At 49.0% G+C, this 16364-nt stretch overlaps 1 protein-coding gene across 3 annotated transcripts in view; it reads right to left on the reverse strand.

Annotated features, from left to right (window-relative positions):
* Positions 1-5431: 5431 nt before the first annotated feature.
* Positions 5432-16364, reverse strand: part of Rassf5 (Ras association domain family member 5) — a 65796-nt gene continuing 54863 nt past the window's right edge. For 2 of the 3 annotated variants that reach the window (XM_051147343.1, XM_051147344.1), the window contains 4 exons: positions 8775-8885; positions 7633-7930; positions 7042-7157; positions 5432-5799 (listed from right to left, as the gene is read on the reverse strand). In XM_051147343.1, coding sequence (XP_051003300.1) covers positions 5647-5799; positions 7042-7157; positions 7633-7930; positions 8775-8885 — 678 coding nt within the window. In that variant the 3' untranslated portion in view covers positions 5432-5646. Of the gene's footprint in view, positions 5800-7041; positions 7158-7632; positions 7931-8774; positions 8886-16364 lie in introns of those variants that run through there. The other variant, XM_051147345.1, reaches the window with a different exon arrangement.

Raw genomic sequence — 16364 nt, forward strand, 5'->3', positions numbered from 1 at the left:
GTAGATCAAGGTGAGACTTTGAGCTGTGAACTTACTAATGCTGCGCTACAGTGAAGTGAGTCCAGTGAAAAGCAGAACCTACTTTGTTTGCATGCACCTTCTGATAGGTAGACAGAAGTTACAGACTTACATAGTGATTACTGAGTTCTCTTAATTTCTGGGGGCTGGAGGGTGGGGCATCTACCTGCTTTCCTTCCTCTAAGGTCTTCTTTAACTCGCCTTCCTCTCAAATTCATGGCCTTTTTCTTTCTGTGTGTGTGTGTGTGTGTTCGCATGCATGTTTACTGTATGTATGCATACACACACTTGCACATTTATGCAAATACTATAACAAGTGTAAATTCAATGTGCTCAGCTTGTTTAGTGTTACTTGAATGTATGAGCTCAGGGCTGACCACTTGGTATTGGATAGTCAGTTAAGGGGCCCATGCCTGCGGAGGACTATCTTCCACTCTCCACATTCCTAAATTGCTCTAGTTCTGTCTAGCAGTGGGGCCCCATACAATTCCCTCTTCCATGTTAGCAGGACTAGTGGTGGTGTGCTTGTTTAGGCCGCCATATTGTTGAGCTATCATGAGGTGAGTGAAGCTTCTGTCATTTCTAGGAGACACAATCTTACAGCAGATTTCTTGGTCCTCTGGCTCTTGGCATATTTCTTTTTTTCTTTTTAATTTGTTCACTTTACATCCCAATTGTAGCCACCTCCCTCCTGTTGCCACCCTCTTGGTGTATTTCTGCCTCCCTCTTCTATAATGATTCCTGAGCCTTTTTATTTCTTGACTTTTGTAGTTTGTTTTGAGACAAGGTCTCACTACGTAGCCCTGGTTGGCCTGGAACTTGTTTTGTAGACCAAGGTGGCTTTGAATTCAGAGATCCACCTGCTCTGCCTCCCAATTAATTAAAGGTATGTGCCACTACCCCGGGGTAGGTGCAGGAGTTTTGTTTAGATTCACCCATTGGGGATGGGCAGCCCAGGATCAGTTCCTCTCTGCATTTTGACCGGCTGTGGTTTTCTGCAGAGGTCTGTTTCAAAGAGACATTTCTTTGATGATGGGTCTTGGGAACTACGCTGGTTTAGTAAAGTGGTGATAGTAGTTTCTCCTTTAAGACCCAGACCTCACAAGTGCTGGGGAGTTGATGGGGTTTGCAACACCAGACATGATTTCCCTCTTGTTGAGTGGGCCGTAAGTCAAATTAATCATTGGTTATTGCCAAGATAAAAGAGTGCTACTACTGTACCCTTAGGGATATTCCACCATACTGTTCCTTGTGGCTCATAGGCGCTGGCACTGGGTAGGGCTGTGGGCTGCCTCCCTCCTTTGGAAGCTTGAGTTAGCCGCCCCGCCCAGCCTGTCCACCTTCACTTTCCTGGTTTTTGGTTTCTGCAATTGTTCCAGATCAGGTAATCACATCTGAAGATTTGGAGCTGGGAACCCTGAGTGAGAGAGAAAGAACACGTGACGCTTGTCTTGCTGGATATGGGTTGCCAGTCAATGTGACCTTTTCTCAGTCTACCCATTTCCCTCAAATTTCCTTTTTCTTTACAGCTGAATAATATACATAGTGGATTAGAGTATATGTTTTACTTATCCATTGATCAGTTGAAAAACAGTTAAGTTGTTTCCATTTCCTAGCTATTGTGAGGACCCCCAGTGAACATGGCTGAGCATGGATCTGTGTCATAGGATGTTGAGTCCTTTGGGCAAATGCCAAGGATTGCTATAGCTGGACAATATGGTAGACTGACATGTGTTTTTTTTTTAAATAATTTATTTATTTTTATTTTTTATGTGCACTGATGTTTTGCCTGCATGTATGTCTGTATGAGGGTATCAGATCTTGGAATTGTAGACAGTTGTGAGCTGCCATGTGGGTGCTGGGAGTTGAACCTGGATCCTTTGGAAGAACAGTCAGTGCTCTTAACCGCTGAACCACCTCTCTAGCCCCCCTGACTTGTGTTTTTAAAAAAGTTCTCCACACTGATTTTCAGAGTGGCTGTACCAGTTCGTAATCCATCAACAATGAATGGAGAGTCCCTTTCCCCTACATGCTCTCCAGTATTTGTTGCCTGCCTGACTGGGTAAGTGGTTTTGACTTTTATTTCCCTAAATGTTAGCAATAATAAAACATGTTTTTGACATATTTCTTAGCTTTTTTTTTTTAGAAATCTCTAGTTTTTTAGTTAATTGTTTTTGTTGTTGTTTGTTTTGTTTTGGAGTGGGTTGTTTGCTTGTTTAACTTTTTGCTTTTTGAGTTCTTTGTATATTCTGGATGTTAGTCCTCTGAGGAATAGCTAGCAAAGATTCTCTCCCATTCTGTGGGCTTCCTCTTCACTTGATTTGTTTCCTTAGCTGTCGGCCCTAATTTCTGGACATATGTCCTTATTCAGGAAGTCCTTTCCCTATACCTAGCTCTTCTAGGCTCTGGCCTATGTTTCTTCTAGCAGTTTCAGTGTTTCAGGTTTCACATTTAGGTCTTTGGTCCATTTAGGTTAGCTTTTGTGCAAGAGGATGGAGTCAGGTAATAGGAAGCAAGTCTGGGCAGGTAGACAAGATGTCTATCCTCAGCAAAGCCAGGAGGCTGGAGGATGTATGGCTGGGATGACCAAACTAGGCTGGTACATGGGATGTGGGGCCCAGGCTAGATCTGGGGACTGGTACATTAAGTTGGGGACAAGGCAGACCTACTTGGTTGGACCCTAGTACAAGATATGCAGGACCAGGCTAGGCAGTTTGGATGCCAGCTAATTCATGAGTATAATCCAGGTGAAATGGCAGACATCTTTAATCTCAACACATAGGAGGCAGAGGCAGGTGAATTTCTGATTTGAGGGTAGCTTGGTCTACATAGTGAGTTAGTTCCAGGACAGTCATGGCTACATAAAGAGCCTCTCTGCCTTCTTCCCTCCCCTCCTCCCCTCTGCATAGGTGCATATTTGCCATAGACTCAGGTTGACAGGCTTGGCAGCAAGCACCTTTACCCACTAAGCCATCTCATCAGCCCTGGGATTGGCTAATTTAAGGGTTCCTGGTGGAGAGGGGCAGAATTGGATAGACTTTGGAGAGCCCATGAGGGCCCCATGCATTGAATGGTACATGAGCAACACTGGAAGGTAGGCAGTGTTCTCCCTGGCAAACTTTATGAGGCTATGTCTGTGACTTTAAAGATATTTCTTTGTTAGAAATCAGAGGGTGCCAAATGAGGGCTGCTTGGGTACCCGCTCATCCCTGTCTGCAGTTGAAATCAGCAATGACATCTTAGTTGTAAGTAATTCCGGAGTAAAGTGTTTACCTTTGTATCCAGAAAGCCCTGGCCTTTCCTAACTCAGCATGTGGCTTGCTGTGAGTCCTCCCCGCTCTCCAGCACTGCGGATGGAGAAGAGGCAGTCCCCTCGGTGTTTGCACAGGTTTCTCAAAAGCATTTGAATGGTAGCCTTCATTCCCAAGCCTACTGTAGAAGAAAACTCTCTCCCCCCCACTCTCCATTAAGATGGTGACGCTCAGGGAGGATGTTTCCACTGTGAACTGTTTTTACAGTGAGCTTTTATTACTCATTTAAAAAAAAAACATATAAGACATTTAGAAAGAAAATAGCCTCAAAACAAACACCCACACACAAAGCAGTACAACCATAGAAGGCACTACCAGCAGTTACACCCAGCGCTGAGACACACTTTCCAGACACTCAGCCTCAGTAGAGGTCCCGGGTCTAACTGTGCTTTAAAGTCAGAATTTTACCATAATTTTCTGAATAAACACCTTTTCTTTATATATAGCTATATGCCTCTATGTGTATATACACATGTATATATTTGTATATATATATACATATACACATGACTTTTTTTCTTCTCAAAAATAAAAGAGTCCCCCATGGAGGGAGGTTCTCAGCAGCATTCACAGTGTTTACAGCAGGAGCCATGCCTTCTCCTAATGCTACAGACATGCAGGATGAAGGGAATGACTTTCCACGTGCCCCTGTAATACACAGCAGGAGGGGGCTTCTTAGGTGAGGGCAGTGCTAAGGCTGAGCAGGAGATGACAGCCAGCCAGGGGTTTGATGGATGCACAACTGCATAGACTCGCTAGCTCACGTTGCTTTTGCAGCTCTGAGGAAGATGACACACAGTGTGAATGACAAGGACTTGGCATTCTTCTGGGACAGCAGCAGTGCAGACTCAGCTTGAGCTGGGGAGGGAACTCTTGAGGCTACACAAGCAAGTTTGGGCTTCAAACAACCCGAGGGGTATGGTAAGGCGAGGGCAACAAGAAAGAGGTCTCTTCTGGGCGCTAGACTGGAACACTGGCCCTCTTTGAAAAGGGCAAGTTTTCTTCCTCTGTATGGAGTGTCTTTGCAGTCCTGGCTCTGGTTGGTATGGTCTGGCTAATTGGCTTTCAGTTTGAACTAGTCAAGAGCTGGAGTCCTAGTCTGACACTGTCAGTGTGGTCTAATGATATCACATCTCCAAAGTAAAAGCCTGATTTAGAAGCTTGATGGGAAAGCGGTGTGAGAGCATCACCCCATGCTTTGGGGAATCGCCTGTCCTTGGCTCTGTACCATCATTGTCCACTTTCTACCAGGGGCAAGCCAGCAGGAGAGCTTCAGGCGAACATGTCCTGCTCTTACCTCTGAGGTCAGCAGGAAGGCCAGGCCCACAAGTTTGCCCAGTGCTGTGCTGCAAGCAGACCAGGCCTCGCACCAGCAAGGACTCAAGTTGTAGGACCTGTTGCTGTAATCAAGGCCTGTGCTCAGGGAGCAGCTGCAGAGCCCCAAGCCTCGGTGCGAGGATTGAGGTGGAGCTGAAGGCCGAAGAGTCAACAAGGCTGTCCAGGCCCCACTGCTTTCTCCATAGACGCAGGCTGGAAGACAGCTTGGATGTGTGGCTGTGCAACACTGCCTGCTGACTTGGCAGGAAACTAAAGTTGCTAGGTGGCGGGTTTCTCTCTGGTAGAAACCCATGAGGGTGACAACAACATTAAATTCAAAATGTAACAGCAAACATTGGACAGAGTTGGGCTGAAATACCACACAAATGGACGTATATGCCTTTGGGTTTGCATGCACACAGCCTGTTGGGTGATGGGAGACTTCTCGGTCAGGCTGTAGCCTCTGGAAATCTCAGGCTGACCCTGAGTGTCTAGGACTAGTGAAGAGGAGGCACCTTGGGGCAAAGAGGACAGTCCTTTCATGAGCATTTTCTTGCTGTCGAGGACTTAGCTAAATGAATATGGCAGTTGACCCATAAATAAAGATACTATAGGTGGGAAAAGGACGGCCTGAAGAACTAGACCCAGAGAAAGAACACAGGCTCTAAAAGCTCTCCGTTGCAGGCTGGAGTGATTGGTTGCAGTTTGGTGGCCAGAGAGGCAACTATTTGGTTTGTGAAAGGCCAGCAGATTGAGCAGGACAAACACTGGTCGTTCCACACACGACTTGATCGCAGGGGAATCTCTCCAGAGCCATGGTGCGGTGGGTGGCAGGAATCGAACCCTGCACAGACACTTTGGAAGGAGACTTTGTTCCATATCTGTTAACTGCTGGGCAGGCACAAGTGGACCCACCAGAGGTGTCTTGAGAATAACTGTCCATCGCAAAATAATTAACAAAATAAATCGGAGGGCACTGAGAGGGCAGGAAGTACGCTGGTTACCCAGGCTTCCCTTGGGACTCTCGCAATGCTTCCTCCAGTTTCTGTCGGAATTTGTTGTACTTGTTCTGCAGCTGGTGGATTTTGTCCTGCTCCTCTTTTTCCAGGATAGTTAAGAAGTTCTGGAGTTCAGGGATGGAAAAGGCATCCCACTGTGAGGCATGGAGGAGGAGGTGGAGAAAACAAGGGGAAATGGTTAGAACTTGACATCACTCAAGGGCTCTGCTGCCGCCTCCACAGCTTATATCAGTGAGGAGCCACACAGTTTTCAACTGAACAGGCAGGTGCCATGAATGACATTTGCACTGTACATAAGTCACATCAGCCACAGGCGGTCAAGCTCCCAGCCTGTGTACCCAGTTTTCATGGGGAGAGTCAGCAGCAGCTGAGGTCTTCATTCTGGGGCTGGATGTATTCTCTGACACCTCTCACCAGCTGTGCGACAACAGGTACCAAACTCCACCCTGTTGCCCATCTTCCCATGACGGTGCACTATGCATGCCCTGGACACCTCTCCGTTGGCTCTGGCTGGTCAGGCCAACGGCTCCACATGGGAGAAAGGAAAAGGACCCTAAGCTCCCTAAGCTCCTTGAGCACGAGGGGATGTCTTAGGGTGTGTCTGCTTTAATCCCCATGCTCGATAGAAATAAACCTGTGGTCCACAAGAGAGACTGTGAGAAAAGCAGTCGTGGAGCTGACAGAGGCAGAGTGCAGCCTCGAACGGCTCCAGCCCCCTACCCCCATGCCCAAGGCCGGCAGTGGCCTCAACTCAAGACCATACTGAGTGGTCCTGACTGAAATGAGTGCAGAGCCCTGTCTGCTTCTGTCTGCTCAGATCCTCCAAATCTCCACTGACTCCACCAAAACAACAAACACAACTCTGCTCTGAACTGTGTGACAGCACTCGGCCCTCTTTCTATCACTCCTCAAAGACCACATCCCAAGTGTTCTAGGCTTGGAGGATTACTGCCTGATTTGACCCCATTTTTGCCAGGAGACCGACCCTGGTTAGTCCCCCTTGGAGAAAGGAAGTCAGTATTTTAGGAGAGAAGAATGTTTCAGAAATATCTACCCACTACCTAGAGCTTGCTGGGCCTTAGGGCAAAACCAGATGGGGCCTGAACACAGTTTCTCAGTATGACCCCACACCATACCCTCTACCCCATTTTCACAAACGAAGCAAATGAAATCCTTTCCATAGGCTTTGCCATGTGTGGGTTGTAACATGCTTTGCTGTGATGTGCCCAGCTGACGAGCCTGGGTTAAACACAGAGCCTCTGGCAGTCCTGCTGCCCCCACCTACACTCTGCAGTTAGGACACAGCACCGTCTGTCCTCGCCCAGTTGGTTCTGCCTGCCCACCCAGGGCTGGTGTTGCAAAGGGTGCAGACATACCTCAACCTCTCCAGTTTCATTCTCCTTCAGCACAAAGCTGAGGACGTCAGTGTCAGGCCCAGCGAGCAGGCGCAGGTGGAGAGGGCACTCCGCAATGGAGAGTTTCTGGAAGAGCACTGCAAACACAGAATGGAGGGCTGGGTGCTCATCTCGGAAGACAAGGGCGGGACATGGTTCTAGGGGCCGTGAACCTGACCAGACAGTGGCAGCTCAGAGCCTCCCACTCATTCCTGCCATTCAGAAAGCCCTGTCTCCATTTCCAGGATAGCAGAGTTTAGCCATGTTTCCATTTACATCATCTTCCAAAGGAAGAGGAGCAGTGGGTGGACTCCTTCCCATTGTACAGATGAGGAGCCCAGAGCCCAGGGTGTGTCTCTCCTGTGCATGCATGGCGCTGGCCACAGTGGTAGGCGTGAGCTGCCTAGTCAGGCGCTCTGCTGGTTTTCCTGCTCAGGTCCCATGCCTGGCTCTTCCATGAATCCTAACACCATAGATGGCTATAGCCCTGCTGCCTGGAACATCCGGGGCTGACAGGGAAGATTAATGACAGTGTGGATATTGGCAGACTGGGGAAAGTTTGGAAACCCATACCTTGTCCATCTTTGTATATCCGCTTAAAAAGTGCAAACTTCTGTGGGTTGTCCACAACCATGAATTTCTTGAGCAGCCCCTGGATGACCTCACTGACGGTGGTGGTGCTACTGATATGCAGCTGCTTGATGGCATCGAGTGGCAGGTAGAAGGATGTCCGCTTATCTGTGGTGGCTGCGGGGTTCACTTCCTTGATGGCATCATAGATAGACTGGGGCCGAATCCCAGCAGGCACCGTCACTGGCCGTCGGAGTTTCAAATGCACTTTGATGAAACCTGTGTAGGTGCCGTCTTCACTCTGCAAGGAGGAGGCGCATCTTGCACGGTTCTGTCTGCCACTGTAGGTTGTGAACTACAGAGGATCTGACAGGGGCCTCTCCAGTCAGCCTGCCTGAGTCCCTTCCTGGATCCCATGTCTAGAGGTGTTGGAGATAATACACTCTCCTTATTGCCCAGGAGCTCTGGCACCCAGTTACCAGAAAAGATTGGTGGGGCTACTCACAGGAAATTTAGACCGGCTGCCCCATCCCTCTACCAGACAGGTATTATTACCAATTGCCATGCTGGGCCCTCACACTAAAGGCAGAGTCTGAAGTCACCCCTCTACCTCTGAACATCAAGGTCCTCAGAGATCCAGCCCAACAAACCTGACCTGACTGGCTTCTGCATTTTCTGAGGCCCCTGTGTGACTTGGAAGCTCCAGAGAGCCAGTTGCTGCCAGTCACCAGCAGGGGGCAGGGCTCTCCTACCATCGCCCCTTAAAGACAGACACCTTAGTGCTTAGTGTGAGCACTAAGGAACAGGAGTTGCAAATTCCCCTGGTCAAGGGCTTCCCGGGGATCAAGCTCCCAAACCCTCCATCAGTCACTGTCATATAATTCCCCCAAGATCTCTTATATATCAATATGGAGATCTCTATTTTACACTGAAGCAAGGAGAGGTTAAACTTTCCCAAAGTTGCCAGAGTAAATGGAACACATTGTACTTGGAGTCTCTTCTAAAGCCCACTGTATTTCTCTGAGTCTCTGAGGCCACAGAAAGCTGGGCCTGAACAAATGAGTATGAACTGCAAGGGAGTGGCTGCTTCTGTGGAGAGCAGGGACAGAAGGGATGCTGGGTAGGGATGGATAGGCCCTGCTTACCAACTTCATGCCCAGGCAGTGCTTCTCCCGGCTGTTATAACTGTCGATCTTCTGCTTGATCTCCTGTAGCGTGGGTGGGTGCTGTGTCGCCTCCACTTCCTTACAGACATTCTGCAACAGAGAAGTGGGAGTGTGTACAGTGGCTCTCGGGGCATGAAGGGCCGTGAGCATACCTCCACAGCTGCTGCTTCGGCTAAGAAATAAATGCCAACATAAGAGGCCAGGTGTGGTGGCGTACGCCTTTATTCCCAGCACTCGGGAGGCAGAGGCAGGCAGATCGCTGTGGGTTTGAGGCCAGCCTGGTCTACAGAGTGAGTCCAGGACAGGCAAGGCAGAGACACCTTGTCTAGAAAAACAAAATAAAGAGGCCAGCCACTCAAACTCTTCTCAGCCTTGGGCTTCCTCACCTCTGAAATGGGAATAATGCTGCCCCCCCCACACTGGCCGAGACCCCAGCGTCGGAGTGCCCCACACTGACCGAAACCAAGGTCGGAATGCCCCCACAGTGGCCAAGACACCAGCGTTGGAATGCCCCACATCAGAGCACTGAAGATGAAGTTGGTGAGTGGGTAGGACTCATGTAATCATGGTTTGCTGTGGAAAAGGTGCTCTCACACATGAAGCCATGGTCTGTCCATCTCAAAGAAATAATGATAAAGTTACAAAGGTGTAAGTGCATGCTAGCAGAAGCTGATAACACTCGGAACCAAAGAACAAGGGCACATGCCCACCAGCTGGAGCTCATGTCACTGACAATAAGCTGTGCTCATCTCAAGTGAGGATATATCTGTCAAATAAATGAACTGGTAGGGACAGGGGTCCTGTAGTCCCCTCTGCTAGGGACAGTCTGCATTTGCTGAGCACCTCCTCTGTACAGTAAGGATTCAGCTGTCTCCGCACCTCAGACCTGAACTGTGATGACTCATTACCCCTGCTTTGCAGGTGAGAAACATGGAGACTAAGAGGCACTTACCAGCTTGCCTGAAATACCCTCATCATCACGTGCGGAGGGAACCAGAAACCTCACACCTGCCTGCCACGTTCTCCCTGCATCACCAAGAGTCCTCCTCCTCACATAGTCCCCGGATGTCCCCTCTGCAGCCCCCAGGAAAACAGAATGATGTGAAAGTGGATGTCAGTTTCCCTGGCAGCATGGTACACTGTGGTCCTGAGATCTACACAGTTCTTTTTTACAGTAGATTTCTCTTATGTTCATGGTCACTTCCTGATTTTGTATTCATGTTGTCCTGAGCGGCTTGGAGTATAGGAGCTGCTAGGTAGAAATTCTCCCAGAAGTTCCTGATCTTAGCAATCCGGCAGCTGTAGAGCAGATGCACAGGGAGGGGTGATATGACACCGCTTGTGGGTTTGGTTTGGTTTTTTTGTTTGTTTGTTTGTTTTTTGGGTTTTGTTTTGTTTTGTTTTGTTTCGAGACAGGATCTCTCTATGTTAGCCTTGGCTGTCCTGGACTCGCTTTGTAGACCAGGCTGGCCTTGAACTCACAGCGATCCACCTGTCTGCCTCCCAAGTGCTGGGATTAAAGGCATGTGCCACCATGCCCAGCAGTTTGGGGGTTTTTACAACAGGTCCCACATCACATTGCCACCGCCACCAAGTGAAGCGCAGTCGAGCACCTACCAACAGAGCTCACCCCTGACCTCTCCCTTCGACCTACCCATTTTGGGGACTTCATCACACTGACAGCATGCCAATGCTTCCTCCTCCCACTCCAGTCCTACAGAGCACAGGGAAAGTGCGATTCCATGACTGTCAGGAGGAGTGGACATTGCGGGTCTGTAGAGCCCCTCCTTCCCTGACCACCACAGAGACGAGATAACATCCTCTTTCATTGGAGGTTCTTGCCGGGGTCTGCTCCCTGTGCACTTTTCACCCACAGCTCCTGATGGGATCATCACTGTGTTGGTGTTTCAGATGCCTTCTCCAACATACTACCTATGTCATTTCTATCGTAAAATAGCAAACATAAAAAAAATAATAAAAATACTGTGCCGGTATCCCACTCGTAGTGAGTGGCCAAGTAGGAGTGAGAAGGAAGTCCACTAAGCCTGGAGCCCAGTTCTCAATGGACCATGTGGTCACCCTAGGGTAGCCTCTTCTGCTGCAGTACCCCACCACACCAGTAGTGGTCCTCGAATTTTAACATCTCAGGCCTGAGATGAACAGCTCGTTAAACAAGACCCAACCTGTGGAACATGCATCGAAAATGGCCTAATGTCCAGCTCTAGGGTCACAGTGGGCCTTGCATTGTCTGTGAAGCTGACACTGAAGGGCTCCCAACATCTGCAGTGGGAGGCAGCGGGTAGCACGTAGGAGCCTACCAGGATGCCCTCTTAGATTCCTGAGTTGGACCTTAAGAAAACTGTTGTTAGGACATCTCCTGTTTGCTGGAGGTTTTTAAAAAAAAAAAAGTGATGTGCGCCTCACCGGCTGGCTTCATTTGCTATTGACTCATGAATCTGGGGACTTTCAAATGGCCCTCTTGTTTGTCTTCACGTCTGGGACTCTCCCTCCCAGTCTCCATAGGCTGGATAGATCTCTGTGGATCAGATGTGCCTGGCTATGGCCTTGCCTTGCTTCCTGGCCATTTCCAGTCAGAATGAGCAGCATGGCTGCTCTTTTATACTTCCTTCTGCCCATCTCTAAGGCAGGCTGACTGTCGTTCCTGGGACAGTCTCATGTTCATCTACCAAAAAAAAAAAAAAAAAAACAGAGTTTTAAGTTGTAGAAAACTCTAGACGTCCCTGGAAGATCTCACTTTCCAGTCAAACTCTAGCCATTTCCTTGTTGAAAAAGCAGCTATGTTTTGGCTGGCGAAGGCCTGTTTCCACGCCTACTTTGAGCCACAGTGAGTCACAGCTGCCTTGGCCTTAGGTTTCTTCCTGTTCCACTTTTTTATTCATTACATCAACCCATCTCTTCCCTCCCCACAAGCCTGGGAAATGATGCAAGTAGCCATGGGTACCTTCCAGACAGAGGCAGAAGACGGTGTCCCTGACCTCAACATTGGAAGGGCTGGTCTTCCAGGTGCATAGGTGAGCTCCATTTACCTAGGAGTGTCAACAGCCTGTGTGTGGCCAACACCGTGAACCTTGCTTCCATAGAATGTCAGCGCCAAATGTCAGCACCCAGCACCCAGTTGAGTCTGGCTGCTGCCCACACTGAACCTGCCAGGCAAGATCTAACCTACAAATGAAATGAGTCACTCACCAAAGTAGGCCAACCAGCAAGCCCTATCCAAGAGCTCAGAGTCCACCATCAGCCTGGGCAGCACCATAGGATCTAGACTATGGGATCTTAAACTTCCAAGCACATTGGAGTCATCTGGGGATTTTCTAGAAATATGGTTTCCTGAACTTTCTCCTCAGAGGGTGCCAATTTCATTGATCAGGGATGCAGCCTGGGGAACAGGAATTGTAGAAATCTCCAAGATGATTTCACCACGTTGAAGAATTTAGACCCTGAGCGAGACCCTTGTAACAATTCCATCCAGATACAGAGCTAATATTTTGGGGCGAACAGGTAAAAGCTGCCCCCATGCTTCACCTAAAAGGCAGTATTCACCGTGTGAACAAGTCAGGAACGCAGTAACCTTCCCAAGGGTGAAGCAGACTCTGGTTTCTGTTCACCTGGTAGATTCTCAAGCCCTCAAAGTGAAAGATTTGTCTCTCTGATGACAGGCACAAAGTTAGAAGCCAGGAAGATAGCATTTGTGCCTTGGGGTGCCCTGATGTCCAGACAGGATGGGGGTTGGGCTCTTATGATTTAGGTACATCTAGTATCCTGTCAGGTGTCTCTCTGAGAGCTTGCCCTCCTCAGGCCATGTGACAAGGAACTAATTGGCTCTGCTGAGAGATCTACTGGTGGCTGAGGTATTGTCAGCATGCCTGGCTCCTCCCGGCACTGCTGAACAGCTGGTTTGTCTCCTGTCCTAAACCACATGAAAGGCTGTAACCACTCTGAGCTCTGGAGATAATGGCAGTTACGAAGTTATAAAGTGGGGCCATGACAGCCAAGTGAAAGGCTGTGTGTGAGCAGGTAGTGAGAGCACAGGTGCCCCTCCCTAAAATGATTCTCTAATTTCTTTATTAAACTGCCCTTAATGGGCTGGGGGTGGTGTCATGCACCTATCATCGTAGCTCAGGAGACAGAGGCAGGAGGACCACTGCCAATTCAAGGCCAGCTTGGTCTATATGAGCTAGCAAGACTATTACCTCAAAAAACTAAGTAAAATAAAAATACCTTTAATAACCCCAACACAGAACAGCTTTATGCCATGTCAGATTTTGCTGTATGACACCACCACACTGGCCAGTTCTGCATGGTAATCAATGACATATAGGAAGTCTTCATTTTGGCTGTTCCACTCTACAAAAGACAGCTCTGAGTGACACCTGTAGCTTCTAATCCCCAAATGGGCCGGCGGGGGGGGGGGGGGTAGGGGTGCGGGGGCAGAACAAGAAATCTCCAGCAAGGTTTGCAGAGTGACAAGTAGGCAAAAGACAGTGTCCCCACCCTCAGCGTTGGCTTTGTCTTGACCTAAATCACACAACCCTCAGCTCTGCTAAAAAACATGTCACTCTCCTTCTAAAATATGTCAGCATGTTCTCCTCACTCAGGACTTTCATCGTCTCACTCCTGTCTTCTTCCCACCTGCAGTCTCTTCACCTGGCAAGGCTTCCCTAACCAGTCTCACTCCTGTCTTCCCACCTGCAGTCTCTTCACCTGGCAAGGCTTCCCTAACCACTCAACCCTGGGTGATGGTGGTGGTGATGGCACTCCTTCAGCACTGCCTCTTCCACACCGTGTACTGTTCTCAGCATTTCTCAGCTCACTGACCCCACAGCACACACATGAAGAAAGTCACCATCTTTGCGCCCACCTACAGTTGAAGAAAGCGAATCACAGCCAGACCAAAGCTAAGCTTAGGGAAAGCCAGCCTTATGTCATTTTGAGTTTATCTACAACCCTGCTTCCACCCACCTCCCAGGAAGCTATCAGTGCTGGCTTCCCCTCTCTCCCGGATAGAAGCTCAGTCATGACCAGAGCCACATGACCTTCTATTTCTTCTGTGTCCATCATCAGCACTGGGCATGAAGAAGATAATGGACACTTGCTCAACAACTGTCACTGACCCCTCCCTGACGGCAGGGGGAAGGGGTCTCAGCTTCTCAAAGGAGCTGTGGTGGGCCTTGGGTTTAAATGTGAGTGAAGTAACTATGCCTGTCTCATCCAAGGCATAGAGGTATCCTGGAGCCTCGCTCCTACTTAGCACCCAGTAGGGCTCAGTAAATACTGGGGAAATGGGCAGCATGTACTTGGCTTTTGACCCCACTACTAGTTGTATGACCTTGAGAGAATCAGAGAACCTCCAAACCTTGGTTTCTTCTATAAAATTGGGATCAAATTTCATCACTGATTGATGTAAAAGTAAAAATAAGCGAGACAATGGGTTCAAAGGTATTTTAGAGATAAACCGAACCAGAGGTTTCCCAGGAAAACCCAGCCCTACCCCTCTAAACCAGCTTCATTTCTCACTGTCCTTGTTCACTTGTTGTAGATTAGACAAACAGCCTTAAAGTCCATCCATCCCCTTCTCAACACAGGCAGCGGGCAGACTTTCTGTGAAGGTTCGGGTAGTAAAGGCTAGGCTTCCGAGGCCACAGTCTGTTGCATCTCCTCACCTCCATCCTATAACACAGAGGCAGCCACAGAGTGGGGGTAGCTGTGGCCCAATAAAACGTGTTTGTGCAATGTACCCATGAGCAGTGAAACTGGCTTTGTGCAATGTGCCCATGGGTAGCAGTTTGCTCCACGGTGGTGTTTGTGCAATTTCCCTGCCTAGAGTTCACATGCCTCTTCCCTCAGCTCCAGCTCCTCCATATGGGGCCTAGAGAAACTCAGCCCACAGTCGTCTCCCATCCTCGGGACCCTCCCTGTATCAGTTGTGTGGCATTGTAATTCTCAAAGGAAGGAAGGGGTATACACTTCTATCCAGTCTCTTTCTCCCAAGTCACACTTTGCATTTTAGTGTTTTCTTCCTGCTCCTGTGATAAAACAGCCAGACAAAAGCAACTTAGGGAAAAAAGAGTCTGTTTTGGCTTGAAGTTCCAGGTTACAGTGGGTCACAGTGGGAAGTCATGGTGGCAGGAGTTTGAGGGACATAAGCGTGTTGCAGCATCCATGATGGAAACAGAGCAATGAATGCAGGCTTACTGCTCAGCTGGCTTTCTCTATCATCATCATCACTGTTATTGTTGTTGTTGTTATTATTATTATTAATTAGTAGTAGTGGTTGTTGTTGTATTGAGAAAGGGTAGCCCTGGCTAGGCTGGAACTCACTATGTTGACTAGGCTGACCTCAAACTCACAGAAATCCACCTGCTTCTGCCTCCTGGGTTTAGGATTCAAGGTGTGCACTTCCCAGAGACCCCAGAGTCCTTTGATAAGGGAATAATGCCACCCAGTGATGGGTCTTAAGGTGATCAAGATATAGAGCCCCCCCTACCCCAGGTATGCCCCAAAGCTCATCTCCCAGGTGATGCTCACTTCTGTCAAGTTCATGCTGCCCCACGGTTTCTGTGTTTCCTCCCACCACCGGCTAGCGGGCTGTTGTAAGTCCACTCACAGTGAATGGGAACGCCGAAGGCAAAGGCTTGGCCATGTCTCCGGAGTTGTTCTCTCTCCCTCCCTGACAGGAGGCAACACAGTTGGCTGACGCTAGGATGAGAGTGGGTGGCTGGACCCACGGGCTCAGGGGAGTCCTCTTGCAGCAAAGCTGCACATTACCACACATCATAGACCCCTGCAGCTGCTTGTGAACATTAAATCCATGCTGCAAGGACCAGTGGAGGAACATTCTGAGCCTGTATGGCTTCATCTAGCCCTTGACTAAGTCCTCTGTTGTCTAAAGATGATCTCACATCTATTAACCCAGCATCCCCAGGTAGATTTTCCCTGGATAGAACAGACTCTATGTTGGATGCCTAAGCTTCTTTGGTAACCACTGCTGGGCGCAGCTAACATGGCTCAGCTAACTAGCTCAGCTAACATGGCCTCTAAGGAGGTATCAGGAAAATTCCTGTTGGTTAGTTGTCAGGGAGGGTAAAGCAGCTGGGGTAGATTCCCAGCACAGAGCTCACTCTCCCTGGATCCCACTCAGCCAGGTCCAAGAGCACCTGCCTTGTACCCTAAGGGTTCACAGCCAGGAACACATGGCTGTATGGAACTTGGGCTGGCCTACTTTTTGGTTGTCTTTTGTTTGGGTTTCTCTGTGTTGCCTTGGACTTGCTTTGTAGACCAGGCTGGTGTCAGATCCTCCTGCCTCTGCCTCCCAGGGTGCTGGGATCATAGGTGTGCACCACTGCGCTGCTGGCTGGCCTGCTTCTTTCTTGCTTGCTGATAAGAATGACTGCATGCCATCGAATGACCTGTGACCTATGGCAAGTCACTTCCTCTCTCAGACTCTTAGTTTCCTCATCTGTCAAATCATGAAGTGACACCAGAGAAACTCTAAGGCCCACCACAGGGCTAAGATTGGACACAAAAGGCAAGGCTTTCATCACTACTTCC

This window comes from Acomys russatus, chromosome 6 (assembly GCF_903995435.1).
Source record: "Acomys russatus chromosome 6, mAcoRus1.1, whole genome shotgun sequence".
Lineage (NCBI taxonomy): Eukaryota > Metazoa > Chordata > Mammalia > Rodentia > Muridae > Acomys > Acomys russatus.